The following is a 13,641-nucleotide window of genomic DNA, read 5'->3' as shown; positions in this document are numbered from 1 at the left end:
CTCTCTCTCTCTCTCTCTCTCTCTCTCTCTCTCTGCTGTCTGTTGACCTGTGGCTGACACAATCAGCTTGTCACTGCATGTAATAAAGGAAGGAGATATTCTGAACTTCCTGCTTCTACTTTTAGTATTCGTAGGGCGCTGAATATGTTTGCCGGCCTTCATATGCCAATTACTTGACAGAAGTTGACAAGTTAATGAGAACATAAATGTCAAATTCGGTGAGTTGGTGTGACGGAAATGCAATACCGGATACATTTTTCAAATTTAATGTCACATTCTTTAATTAGAAAAACATGTTATTTCAGGTTTTTGTGATAAAAGTTTAAAGTTCATTCAGATGACGCTATGGATCAATACATAAAGTGGATTTATACAGCAGCCCAAAAACGCATTTGGACTCTTAAAATGTATCAATTTCATCACATTCAATGCAAAATATCATTTAAAAATATCATCAAAACATTTGCAAACAATAAAGATAGCTTTGCAATAACTTTTAACTAAGAAGTGGAGGTATGAAGTTAAAATAATAAAAAATATATTATGTAATTAACTTGAATATATATACATAATAATAAAAAATATAGGACCACTGTATATATATTTTTTTTTTTTTTTTTGGTAAATGACCAGCAAACAAAATGCTCTGTGTTTGTGGAGGAGTGCAGTGTGGCGCAGCGCAAATAAATAAAACAGAAGCTATTCTTTTTCCGTTCACAAAATGCTCCGGTTATTTGTTGCCATCTGCCCCGTAGATGAAAGGTTAAAGTTACAAAGAGGGTCTGATGTTGCATGCAGGTTTTAGTGCCAGCCTTGGAATGAGCTTTTGACATCTTGCAACAACAGTTCAATACCCATCCAGGGGAGCCTCCATCACCCGTGTTTGACGGGGGAGCAGGCAAAAAGACGAGCCTTGGCACCTGGTGTCTGAAAACCCTGTGACTGTTCTCAGCTGGGGGGAGGAGTTCTGGCTGATGTAAAAGCTATCTTTGATCTGAATAAAAAGCTGAAGGCTCTGGAAGGGTGCACTTTGCCATTATTCATGGGAACTTCAAAGCCTTCGTAATTAAATTGGAAGAACACCTAACAAAGAAACAGCCACAACGGAGGGAGAGAGAGAGAGAGAAAGAATAGGAAAAAAGAAGGAGAATAAATACTGGCGCCGAAGCGAAGCCATGTCGAGCAATGTCTGGAAAGATCCTGAGGGATGTTGGGAAGTGGTGCAACCCCGGAGCACAGATGGATCTGGAGGTGGATCTAGGCAAATCACATCATCTCTCCCCTCCGCCCTCTACAGGAACGCCACAGGCTAGCGCACGGCCCGCTATGATGAGGCTGACCACCGTCTACCTGCATTTGTTCTACCTGACTGGTCTGTGAGGGCTGCAACCTGCCAGATACCCCCTTTATGCCCCTAAAATTACCTCCAATCCATCATCTATCCCAGATATGACCTAATCGATAGGTGGGCTCCCGCTGCTGCCAATGTCAGGGATTTTTTTTTCCTCCGTCAGAAGTTCTGTAAAGGTAGGAGTGAGGTCGGAAAAGTGCCGGGGAAAGTGCTGAGTCGCCTTGAGCCCACAGACTTTATTCATCTTATCAAATTACAGCCACCTCAATAACCATCTCATGGGACTCGAGACTGAAGAACAAGATTTCTCAATATTTCCTGCTCTGCTTGATTTCATTGTTTTTTTCTGACGAATGGTGAACACAGAGTGCATGAATGTCGAAAGGTGCCAAAAGAGGACGCTGATTCACTAAAGCGGTCATTTACAACCGCAAACAAATTTCATCATCATTAATAAACTCAGTTCTGGATCGAGAAGATTCACAAGCAGTGGTCATTAAAAGTATATGTTTGAGTGTAAATATAATTTTGTCACTAAATAAAGTTGCAATTACAATCCAATTACAAATTACAGATATGATAATTAGCTAGAACTTAAGGAAATGACTAAATAAATATTAACTACAGTAATAATAACATAATTGTAATTTTCTATCTATCTATCTATCTATCTATCTATCTATCTATCTATCTATCTATCTATCTATCTATCTATCTATCTATCTATCTGTCTGTCTGTCTGTCTGTCTGTCTGTCTGTCTGTCTGTCTGTCTATCTATCTATCTATCTATCTATCTATCTCTCTCTCTGTCCGTCCGTCCGTCCGTCCGTCCGTCCGTCCGTCCGTCTGTCTGTCTATCTATCTAAATACGATAAGCTAGAATTTAAAGAAATAACAATACAAATAAATATTAACTACAGTCCTGGAAAAAACTATAACACACTTACAGCTCACATTTATGGATCCAAAATTACACATCATGATACAAAACCAACATGTTCCAAAATGAAATGAACCCATATTAGGAAGTGTCTAAACAATTCTGTACATCTATGCAAAGTTTGTTGCATATTTGTCACATTTTTCCTCACAATTGTTATTCCATTTTTAAGTTAAAGATATTTTTACACCTTCTAATTAAAAAACAAAATTACAATGACAATATCTACTGGTACATGAACCATTTTTTCTCTCATTTATTTAAATATACTGTAGAAAGCAAAACTGTTCATATTTAAGGAGTTACAGCATTTCAGCCTGATCTGACCTTTCAAGTTGATTTAGTCATATTAAATATTTATGACTTGAATAAAACCAGCTCAATTGCTACCACAAACCACATTTTTAGGTTAATTGTTTTTTTTTTTAATAGGAACACGTAAATATTTTCACATTCATAAAACCGTCTGCTGTTCTGTCACTCCATAATTTGCAAGGATACAAATGGCATCAGAAAAGCCTCTACTTGGTCTCATATGCGAGATTGAAGGCACTGGTTCCCTCAAGTTCAGTGTGAACGGCTCGAGCGATTAGAGTAATTACTTATGACAGAACACGCGGAGCAGCTAGCATCCAAAACATCCCTCTGCCCGGCCTGTTTCCATTACACCACATCTCACTCACACTCACAAAACTAGTGATCAACTTCAACAGCAATCATCTTAATTTATAATTATCCCAATTAATGTATGCAAATGGGGTTAATTCAAACTTATTGAAACCGTTTCGAAAAGCTGTGCTATCAGCGAGCAGCTCCATCAATTAACATCAATATTTGTCTTGCTTTTATTATTTAATTTTCCCATGGTAATGGCCACAATTAGCAGTAATTAAGAGCTTCCGTATGTGAGAGGAACCGAGCTGTTGATTAGAAGCGAATTGAAAGGTGCCAAATCTAGATCCCTCCCTTCCAGCTCCTCCATCCTCAGGGAAAAAAAATGGGCAAAGAGAGAAAAAAGAACATTTAATCAAGATTTTCAAAATGGAGCAACATGAAACTGATCTACCGCCTTGTGAGAAAAAAAAAATACACACACTGACAGCAAAGATTTCTACAGTATGTCGAGAGTATCAAAAGAAAAAAAAAGAGGGTGATTAGTTTTGAACGTAATGGCTAGGTGCTGCAATGCATTCTGGGCAAAGTTTTCTATGACATGTATACAAAATGGAGTTTCAACAATCAATTTGCAGCAGTCACAAAGGAGGCGATATGTCAGCGCACATTTCATTAAATTTTCCGCTTTCTTTCTTTCTCTATGGTACGCAATGAAAGGCTCTGTTAATCAGAGGCATATGTTGGATTATTTATTGCAAGCATGATAATGTCATTATTGTGCATGCGGGGCCACAGGGACCGACTCACTTTTGCTGTGTGGGTGTAGAACAGCATGCAGATAATGCATTCAGCAGAATTACACTAATACCAGCACACATAAAAAGAAGTCGAACAAAAATCTAAATAATTTCTGCTAGCTGGCCCTGTAGGTTAATACTACTGTGCCTAACAGCAGGTAGAGACCTGAACGAAATGAAAATTGCAATTAGAGAAGAATTGATTAACAGACAGCCCTGTATTAAACTATGCTTGACTAAGCTATACATAATTCACTAGCCGTGTTACTGAGCTTTGCTTTAGTATTGGACTGAAAATGGCTGCAGGGTTTATGTAGCGCTAATTGTTCAGCAGGTGAGCGTCAGCGCTAACAACACTGTATTAGCCTTCAGAACACTGGAAATGAACTCATTCATTTACAGACCACAAGAGTACAGGCTAGCTAACAAACGTGTTGTAAACATATGAAACTGTCAGCAATTAGGTCTAGGAATATGAAAAACTCATCACCCGACTGAGGTTAAAGGCTACTGAACTTTAAATGTCAACAACAAATGTCCGTCGCTAAGGTACAATTTCGAAGCCATCGGTGTCGGAATATTGTCGCGTTTGACAGCTGACTGATGTGCGCGGAGAACGCTAAGGTAATTACAGAGGGGATCCACATCACTAGTACCATCTAACTACCATAACCTTCTGAATGTCAGGTTGAAGACCTCGTCGTACCGTCTACGATCCCAGCGTCGGAGGACCTCCTGCAGACACTACATGTACGAAGTGAGGCACGCTAATTAAAAACACGTTTTCACGCTAACCTTTAAAACGCTAACCCCTGCTTTAATGGCCTTTAGATAACGTGGCACCTGTGCTATCAGGGCTGCGCACCTATGTCGATCCTCGCCTCACCTTTACATAGCTCTCTTTCAATTAGAGATAGCGAGAAGGAGAGCGAGAGCAGGGGGAGAGAGATGACTAGCGTCTCATTTTTATGTGAGCGGAGACTTGAGGGGAGCTGTCTATAGGCCCTTAATTTACGGCGGAGCAAAAGTGGCTAAGCAGATGGAGACAGATACAGTGGGACACGAACTTCTCGTACACACACACACAGACACGCGCACGCAGCTTCTGTCGTAAATTATGCTGAGCAGTGGAGAATTTATGGGGCACAAATATCTCAGTACCAGCCTATCATTTCCTAAGCACTGTCAGTGTAATTCTTTCCTTGCCTGTCTAAACACACAGATAAAGCCGGTCTTGACTACAGCAGAGACTGAGAAGAGACAGATAGACATGGTTAGGGATAGGGAGGTGGCGGAGAGGGGAAAAAAGAGCCGAAGGAAGTGTCATATGTTCGCTATAGCACGCTAAAGTGGGCATTTATATTCAAATATCACATATGCAGCTGCGATGCATTACTGTCGACATGTTTGTTTAAAGGTATACTCCGGATTCAGTGCGAGGTAAGCTCAACCGACAGCACTTGTGGCATAATGTTGACTACCACCAATTAATCCTCCTTTTCTTTAGTGAAGCACTTACAATGGAAGTGAATGGGGCCAATCTGTTTAACGTTAAAAACTCAACAAGCTACTTTCAATAGTACAACCACAAGATAATAACAACACATTAACATAATTTTACGACCCCATAAGGGATGAAAACAACTTTACAGCTCATATAATACACAAGTTTTAACAGAAGAATTAATGCACGCTAACTTTCAAACGTTTGGGGTCTGTACGATTTTTCTTTTTGAATGATATTAATACTTTTATTCATCAAGCATGATCACAAGTAAGAGAAAACACATTTATTATGTTAATTCTGAATTCTGATTTCAAATGCTGCTATTTTGAACTTTTGTATTCATTAAATAATCCTGAAAAAGGTATCAACATTTCCACACACACACACAAAAAAGCTAAAACGGTTTTCAACATTGATAATAGTAAGAAATGTTGTTTGAGCACCAAATCAGCATTTTAGAATGATTACTGAAGGATCATGTGGCTGAAGTAATGATGCTGAAAATTCGGCTTTGCCACCACAGAAATAAATTGCATTTTAAAATGAATTAAAATAGTTACTTTAAATTGCAATAATATTTCACAGTATTTCTGTTTTTACTTTAGTTTTGATTCAATATACAGTATGCATCCTTAGTGAGCATAAGGGATTTCTTTAGAAAAATCTTACTGACCCCAAACAGTAGTTTTTTAACAGTAGTATGAGTGCTTTTATAAAATTATAAGCTTTATGCTTTTAAATCCTTAAAAATTGGACCTATTTGCTTCCATTTGTAAATGCCTCACCATAACCTTGTTTGTCAACATTATTTCACAAATGCTGCCAATTGAACCCAGTATATTCCTTCAAGAATGTGCGTAACAAAACTTTAGAAAGCAGAAAAACAAGTAAGCAAACAAACTTTTAAGTATTCTTCTCATATGTATCAAAGACTCCACGGATGCCAAAGGGTCCGTACACCCAATAAAAAGAATCTCGCTCAACAAACTAGGTATGGCTGAGAGAAAAGTGAAAGTTTTGAACCAGTACAGCAAAGATATAGCAAAGGAGATGAAGGGGCAGCATTATAAATTCAGTTCCAACTTCATGATGTGAGAGATATACTTCAGGTGAACCAGAGCTAAGAAGTCCTGGCCATGAGCAGCGTGCAAAGAAGAATAAATGGCATCCAATTTATCCAGCTATTCTACTCTTGCTCGCAATGGAGCTGATGTACTTTTGCGTGTCTGCTAAGGAAATGAAACACTGCTAATTAGCTCGTCTTGGAGGCGCAACACAGAGGAGACTGCAGTTGGTTCGCCTCAAAAAGTCGCTCGGTCGAGTTGATCTGGGGGAGGATGATCAGAACTGGCCGTCTCGGTGAGGATAGTGATCTCTAAGCTGCGTAAGTGATTACAAGGAACATAAATAAAACATAAAATGGAGAATGAATGAGTTTGAATACTGAACTAAAAAATGTAGTATCTCTAAATGCAGTATATCAATGCTCAAATGTCATGTAGAAAAAATGTGACAATTTAACTTTGAAATACATTTGAAATAAACATTTCTGTCTAGAATATCTTTCAGTAATGTAACAGTTCTTAATTTAACAAAATTAATCCATAAAATAGCTTTATTTATTATTTTTTATTTAATTTTAGCTACATATTTAATATTATAAATGCTTGAATTCACCTCTCCTCCATGTGAAGAAAAGTTTAGTGGTTCACCCTCGTCACAGGCAACGTTCCTATACAGTTTGCATGAATGCATGAAAAACTGGAAAATGCTTTTAAAGATGCACTTTTATCTTTTATAAGAAGTTGCACTGACATGACAGACACACAAAACTAAAGCACTTTGTAAGTCGCTCTTCATGAGAACGCTTACGCTAAATGGCGCACATATTAATTATTTGTGACACATGCATCGGTCAGTAACAGCCTCAGCTACACAGAGACTGGATTTAGTGACACACAAAAGGTGAATAACACCTACAGTATGTGTGCACGAATTGATCTGCGCACCACATCTGCACTGATACACAGATAACTATCTATACACTCCAGCCTGAAGTCTTCTATGCATCAGAGGGTCTTCAGAGATTTATTAAGACCTACCCAATGGATCTAGAAGACCCTGGAGGACCCAACCTTTCCATAATTCTCACCTCTGGGGATAACCGTGGTGCAGAGCCAGTGGCGGCCCAGCGTGCATTGCAGCAAAGCACAGAAACATCAATACCGATGCACACTCTGAACACTGGGGCATGTGGGGAACATCACACCATCTGCAGAGTTACAGAGATCTAATGCAGACACGCTCACACACATGCCACAGCTCTGATGTTTCTCTCTTAATTCCACTCAAAGCAGATACAGCAACATGATGGTTTTGATTAGGTGTCGTTTTGAAACTCATATACTGTATATTAGACTAGTAATCAATTCTGAGTTCAGCTTCTGATTTATAACCTGTGGATTTTTTAAAACAGCAATCATCAATTGTATCGGCACAATCAACAAAAAAGTTTCTTCGCATTCTGTTTATATAAATGTGACTGATCATATTTGGTTTGTAGATTATGATCTAACTATCTATATATAGGTAACTGAATAGAATCTACAAAACAAATGTGAACATATCAAATAATCAAATTGAAGTGTTATTTAAAAAGAAACCATTGAGTTTAAGTTTTTATTTTAGTAACAATGATATAATATGTACTACTACAAATAAGTTTAATAATCTGAGAAGCATGTTTTGAGCGACTTCATAGCTAAACCTGTGGGCATTTCATTACTAACTATAAAAATGTTTAACATGATTAAACAATTAAATGGAGATATCTGAAGCGTTAACTCAAATGGTTAATTATCAGCTCAGAAAAAAACAAGCTTAGAGTAAAATGACTAATTTCTCTTGTGCGCCCAATTATGGAGGAAGATAAATATGGGGATGGCTAAATAGATGGCGATGCGGTGGCCTAATAAATAACAATACAATGCATCATTAACACTAGGGCACAGTGAAGGAGAGGACTTTGGTGAATTAGCTGCATGAACTAAAAAATGCAGTGTGAAAATACAAAGAAACTTTTTTGTTGATCGTGCCGATTCGAATGAAAAGCCCAAGAAAATAATTACACCTCTGATTCAATCACCAGCAGAGACCACAGATACTTATTGCAAACATTACTACAAAATTCTCTCGAGTGCTGAATTCATTGTGTTTTTGGAATCCGCAGGTTTTACTTCAGAAAGTAGATCTCTGGAATTGGTTAGCCTCATAACTTGAATGTGATGATCCAAACAATGACATAAAAAAAACAAATTCACCACTAATGCACACTTCATTTCTATGCATACAAAACATATTCCTTCAATTTAAGATTGAAGGGATGACAAGACAGAGACAAATGTTGGAAACATCGCATGTATTGTAATCAATAATTTAGTGGAGCTGATAGAAACGATATTTTAATGAGATCCAGAGCACTTCACATAACAGAGAAAACCTATGAAGAGAGTTTCCATTTAGTATTAATATGAAAATGCTATGTTCACTTTACATCAATGCAGAGCAATCAATGCTTCTCTGGGGAAAACACTCGCCTTGTTGTGTGTGTGTGTGTTTACAGACGTTTAAATGTGTGTGTGTTGCACCACTGCGCTACGATGCTGACAGAGCACGTACCTATTTCCTATAATAACCTGCTTTAAATCTCACCGGTCAAAACGCTTTTTCTTAAAACATGTATGCACACACAAAAAAAGGTCTTTCTAGCAGGATTCTAATCAGTAAAACTAATTTTGTACGAAGTGACATAAAATAATCCCTTGAACTTAAAACAAAACTTGCATTTCTATTTAAGCACAATTCCACCTGAATGACCAGCTCATTAATTTGATCTTATCAAATGTGTTTAAGAGTAGAAACAGGCTAACTACAATACCGTTAGCAAAACAATTACCTATTGATACGCAGTATTGATACAACCGGCTATACAGATTCATCCTCATTGCAGCTGTCGTTTAGATGGCGTTAATTTGTTTCTGGACAAACCAGAAAGAATACGAGACTATTTGAAGCTAACGTCTGCTTTAGTGCAGTGGACATCAACTGATCCGTATTCCCCGGGGTTTCACTTCCATTTCCAACCCATTATGTCATCGGTCATTGACAAGCGAGTGTGTACTCGGTTACACTCATAGCGAGAGTTTGAGTGTGTCCAGTTTGCACGCACACACGGTGAATGTGTGTTTTAAATATCTGATCATTGTTAGCAGGGCTTGATGTCACTCAGCGGGACGTCTTCAGTGGGGAATGAGCTCCGACTATCTCTCCTGTGCAGCACAGAAAAAGAAACGGCTTCAACCACTCCCTTACATTTCTTTGACTCTCCTTTCTGCTCGCACTAGCCCACCCGTCCAATTATATCTCATTGTGGCAGGGCATTCAAATCCCTCTCAATCCCCTCTCATTCATGGATTTCATTTTCCCACACCTTCCTCTTCCTCTCCTTAATGTTTCCACCCTTGTTATTCCATCTACCTCTACTCTGGCTGTTTTCAAAGCTGACTTTATTCCCCTCTGTAGCTCCAGACATGCGTGAGACCACCTGCAGCAGAGCAGCTTTTGTGCTGACAATTCAACATGTGAAATACACACAAGCACCCCCCCCCCCCCCATACAGTAGGTAACGTGTGTGTATTTTGGAGTTACACTTGCAAAATGACTTCGACCGCTGCTAGAAATGACTAAAAACTCACTAGAGAATAAGCTTCTAATATTCAGCTCCATGGCTCAGGAGAAAATCATACAATAGCGAGAATTGTTTAACTATCCTGAGCATGGGTAAAGATTTTCGGTCCTCCAGGGAGGGAGAGATGCTTGCACAAGCAGATTTACTGCTCCGTATTGACTCAAGACTTGAGAACCAGCCTCTGCCGCAATAAAAGGAGAGGGAGGGAATCTTATCCAGCCAAATTTAAATTAAATGTAGATAGAGGTCACGTTTGCTAAAATAAAAAAAGAGTGAAGAATGTAATGGAGAATTTTTTTTTTTTTTTTCATATCTGTGAGGACCTTTTTTTTTTAAACACTCACTTGACATCACTGTCTGACAATTATTATTTTATTTTCAATGGCAGACTGTATAAAACGACAGTGGTTTGTTGTTTAAATGAGGTAGATAGATAGAACAAGCTACTGAACTAGAAACACGTTATGCCTCTGCAATTGTTTTGTTCTGCAACAACTTAGAAAACACACCGTTTGCTAAAAAAAAAACAAAAAAAACACAAATTACCTGCGTAATGCTATGGCTGAAACTTTTGCTATTAAACAGAAAACAAAAGCTGTCTGGATCCCTAGCTAATTCCTAATCCAATGAAAACAGTAACGCAACTAAATAGCATTTACCAGCACTTGTTCATGCAGACAGCGGCCAGCACACACACACACAAGCACAAACACACACACGGGTGCATGACACACAAATGAACTTCACAGACATGCTGTACAATGTGGAAATCAAGAACGAATAGTTTGAGTTATCACAGAGGTGCCGAGCATTTAAAAAATTTGAATATTAATTAATTAAAAAAACGTAAATCTTAAATAATTATCTACATGAAAGAAGAATGAAGTGTTTTTATATGCTTAAAGATTTACATACATACACATTAAATGACATTTTCTCCCAAAAATTGCATTGTTTATAACTGTAAAATGAGTAAGTTTACTTTTTCTAAAACACACTTTCTTTTCATTATATTGTTTATGAAGCACATACAGCAGTTTCCTTTATGTTTTTTGTACATACACTGCAGTCTAAGATGAGGCACAGGTGAGGAATACGACACAAAAGAACGAAGACAAAAAAGCGAAGAAACAAATCTTGTTACAATTCACAATCTACAAGATGTGACGTGCCGTATGTGGCTACCATTTCAGCAGGTGAATAAAAGCAAAAAGCAAAAAAAAAAAAGGAATAATGAATGGGATCCTGTAGAATCCCTGAGGGTGTGATAACTCTTTCTGAATCTGTCTGTATTATTTGGGAGTGAGTCATACTAAATTTGATAGATGAGACCCAGTCTGATTCTTTCATTCTTTTTTTTTTAAAAACTCTCGCATCAACCGACTTCGAAAAAAAATAATCTGAAATCGCTGAAACAAAACACTAATATTGAAACCAAAACAAACCCCTGCTAGCGTCTCGACTGCGACGAGCCCGATTTGACAGATATTTGAGAGACGTTTCTCACAGCTAATCAATTACGGGTGTACACAAAAACAAGCCCTGACATCTTGTCGATGACATCTGTTCAAAATCAGATGAGGAATTATGAGGACGCTCAAACGCGCAAGCATTTACAGGATGAATTCTTAAATATGCCTTATTTGTATGCACAGACACACATGTACACACACAGCGAACGGCGTTGGGACAGCAGAGGCCCGGACAGCTGGTGTTGTGTGTGTGTTTGCCAGGACAGCGACTGTTAAGGTGATGAGTGAGGAGCGATTTGGTAGCAGCATGAGGCAGGTTATCTCTCAACAGCCTTATCATTCTTTATATCTGAGCAATAACACACCATCTAGAGGAAAGCAGCAGCCTGCCATCGCACACACCACCCGTAGTAAAGCACACACACGGCCAAAAACAATCACCGCAGCCCCTAACGTGCCACCCAATTTCCAAGCACCTTCAGATAAGTCAGCCAACCCACATTTACTAGAAAGGACTACCGGGTAATTCAGTGACATCTGTCCACGTTCAGTCAGTAGCTAACAAAAAAAAAAAAAAAAGAGACACAGACTCACACAACTTCTGAAACAGAGAGCACTTATCAAACAATAAGAATGTCAATACAACTGATACGGTCAAACTTAATTACAGTCGTTTTGAAAACCTTCAAGAGTGAATTCTTGAAACAGAGGAAGCGATGTGTGATTTACTCCAATGTGTGTATGTGTGTAACATACATATACACACAAACACACACACACACAGATACACACACGTATATATATATACACACACACACACACACACACACGTATATATATATTACATGTACAAAAAAGTGAAAATTAAAAACATTGAAAATATGTTTAAATTATAAAAACATCTAGAGAGAAACAAATATAATAAAACACTATTGCTAATTACGAAACCAACAACAACAACAAAAGATACTTATGCAATAAAAAATGAAAATGGAAAAAAAAAAGCATGCGCAAAAAAGTTTGTATAGTATATGGAACAAAAACAGTATACAAAACTGACACTGCAAAAAGTCACAGCATGAATGAAAAGATGAGAACAGAGAAGGGATGACCCCTGCCGAGGGCTTTGAGGGAGGAGGTACATGAGGAGGAGGGGGTGAACACAATGCTAGCACGTGTCATCCGCAAGTAGCAGAAGAAGAAGAGAAAGAAGAAGAAGAAGAAGAAGAAGAAGAAGAAGAAGAAGAAGGAAGAGCAAGACGGAGGGATGGGGATTGCCTTACCTCGGGTAGGTAGAGGAACGCAGGGGGACACTGGAGAGAGTGAGTTAGCATCCCTGAGCCGGAGAGCAGAAGACAGCCTGTGTTGGCCATTGAGCACAGCATGTGGTAGCGGGACGTTTTGCGCATTAAGCTGGGAGATCCTCTCTCTCTATCTCTCCCTCTCCCTCTCTCTCTCTCTCTCTCTGAAACCTTCACTCTGCCTCTACTACTCCTTTTTTCTTCTTTGTTTAGTGCAGAAGTCTTTTTGATTCTATCTGGCTCTTTTGCTGTTCTTTCTCTGGACTGTTTCTTTCTCTCAGCTGTTCTGGAGGTGGGCTGAACGCGGGCGTGCGAGTCGTCTGAATGGTCCTGGGCCCTCTGTCATCAAGGCTCGGCTGCGCACTTTCACTTACACTCTTACACACGCGCGCACACACATACGGAAAGCCAATGTGAGCCCTCGGAGAAAGAAAAGGGGAGGTTCTGCTAGAGCGAGGGAGAGCAGGAGGAGGAGGAGGAAGGGAGAGATGCTGAGAGGGAGGAGGCAGGAGTTCCCGGGGGTATTCAAAGATCAAACAGACCCACTGTAGAAAATGAAGGGAATGTATAATGACATCACAACAGCTGATCTCGGACATTAATTGCCGATCTCCGCAGCACCGGCGCACGTCTTTTTCCTCGCGTAACAGAGAGGACGACCACATACGCAAAATATTTGATTTGCTTTTGTTTCTCTTTCATTAATTATTCACTGTAATCATCATGAAAACGACACCTGAATATTCAGATTTTGTTTTAAGGATACGCAAGGGGTTTGATAGTAACAATTCTAATGAAACAATTACTCAATGGTTTAAGGTGATCGAAGGTAATGGCCACAAAAGCTAGAGTCTTGTTCAAAGGCTGTAGAGAAGGAGACAGCTCTGGGATATGGGGTTGGGTTCATTTA

The 13,641-nt window shown here is 38.9% G+C and overlaps 1 protein-coding gene across 5 annotated transcripts in view; it reads right to left on the bottom strand.

Moving 5' to 3' along the window:
- Positions 1-13,641, bottom strand: part of rbfox3a (RNA binding fox-1 homolog 3a) — a 347,427-nt gene that overhangs the window by 95,916 nt on the left and 237,870 nt on the right. For 2 of the 5 annotated variants that reach the window (XM_079851788.1, XM_079851787.1), the window contains exon 1: positions 12,714-13,093. The exons of 2 other annotated variants lie outside the window; for them this stretch is intronic. In XM_079851788.1, coding sequence (XP_079707914.1) covers positions 12,714-12,839 — 126 coding nt within the window. In that variant the 5' untranslated portion in view covers positions 12,840-13,093. Of the gene's footprint in view, positions 1-12,713; positions 13,095-13,641 lie in introns of those variants that run through there. One more of the 5 variants, XM_079851786.1, reaches the window with a different exon arrangement.

Source organism: Squalius cephalus, assembly GCF_949319135.1.
Source record: "Squalius cephalus genome assembly, chromosome: 19".
NCBI classification, from domain to species: domain Eukaryota; kingdom Metazoa; phylum Chordata; class Actinopteri; order Cypriniformes; family Leuciscidae; genus Squalius; species Squalius cephalus.
Note: the sequence above shows the minus strand (reverse complement) of the source record. Positions and strands in the feature narration are given on the sequence as shown.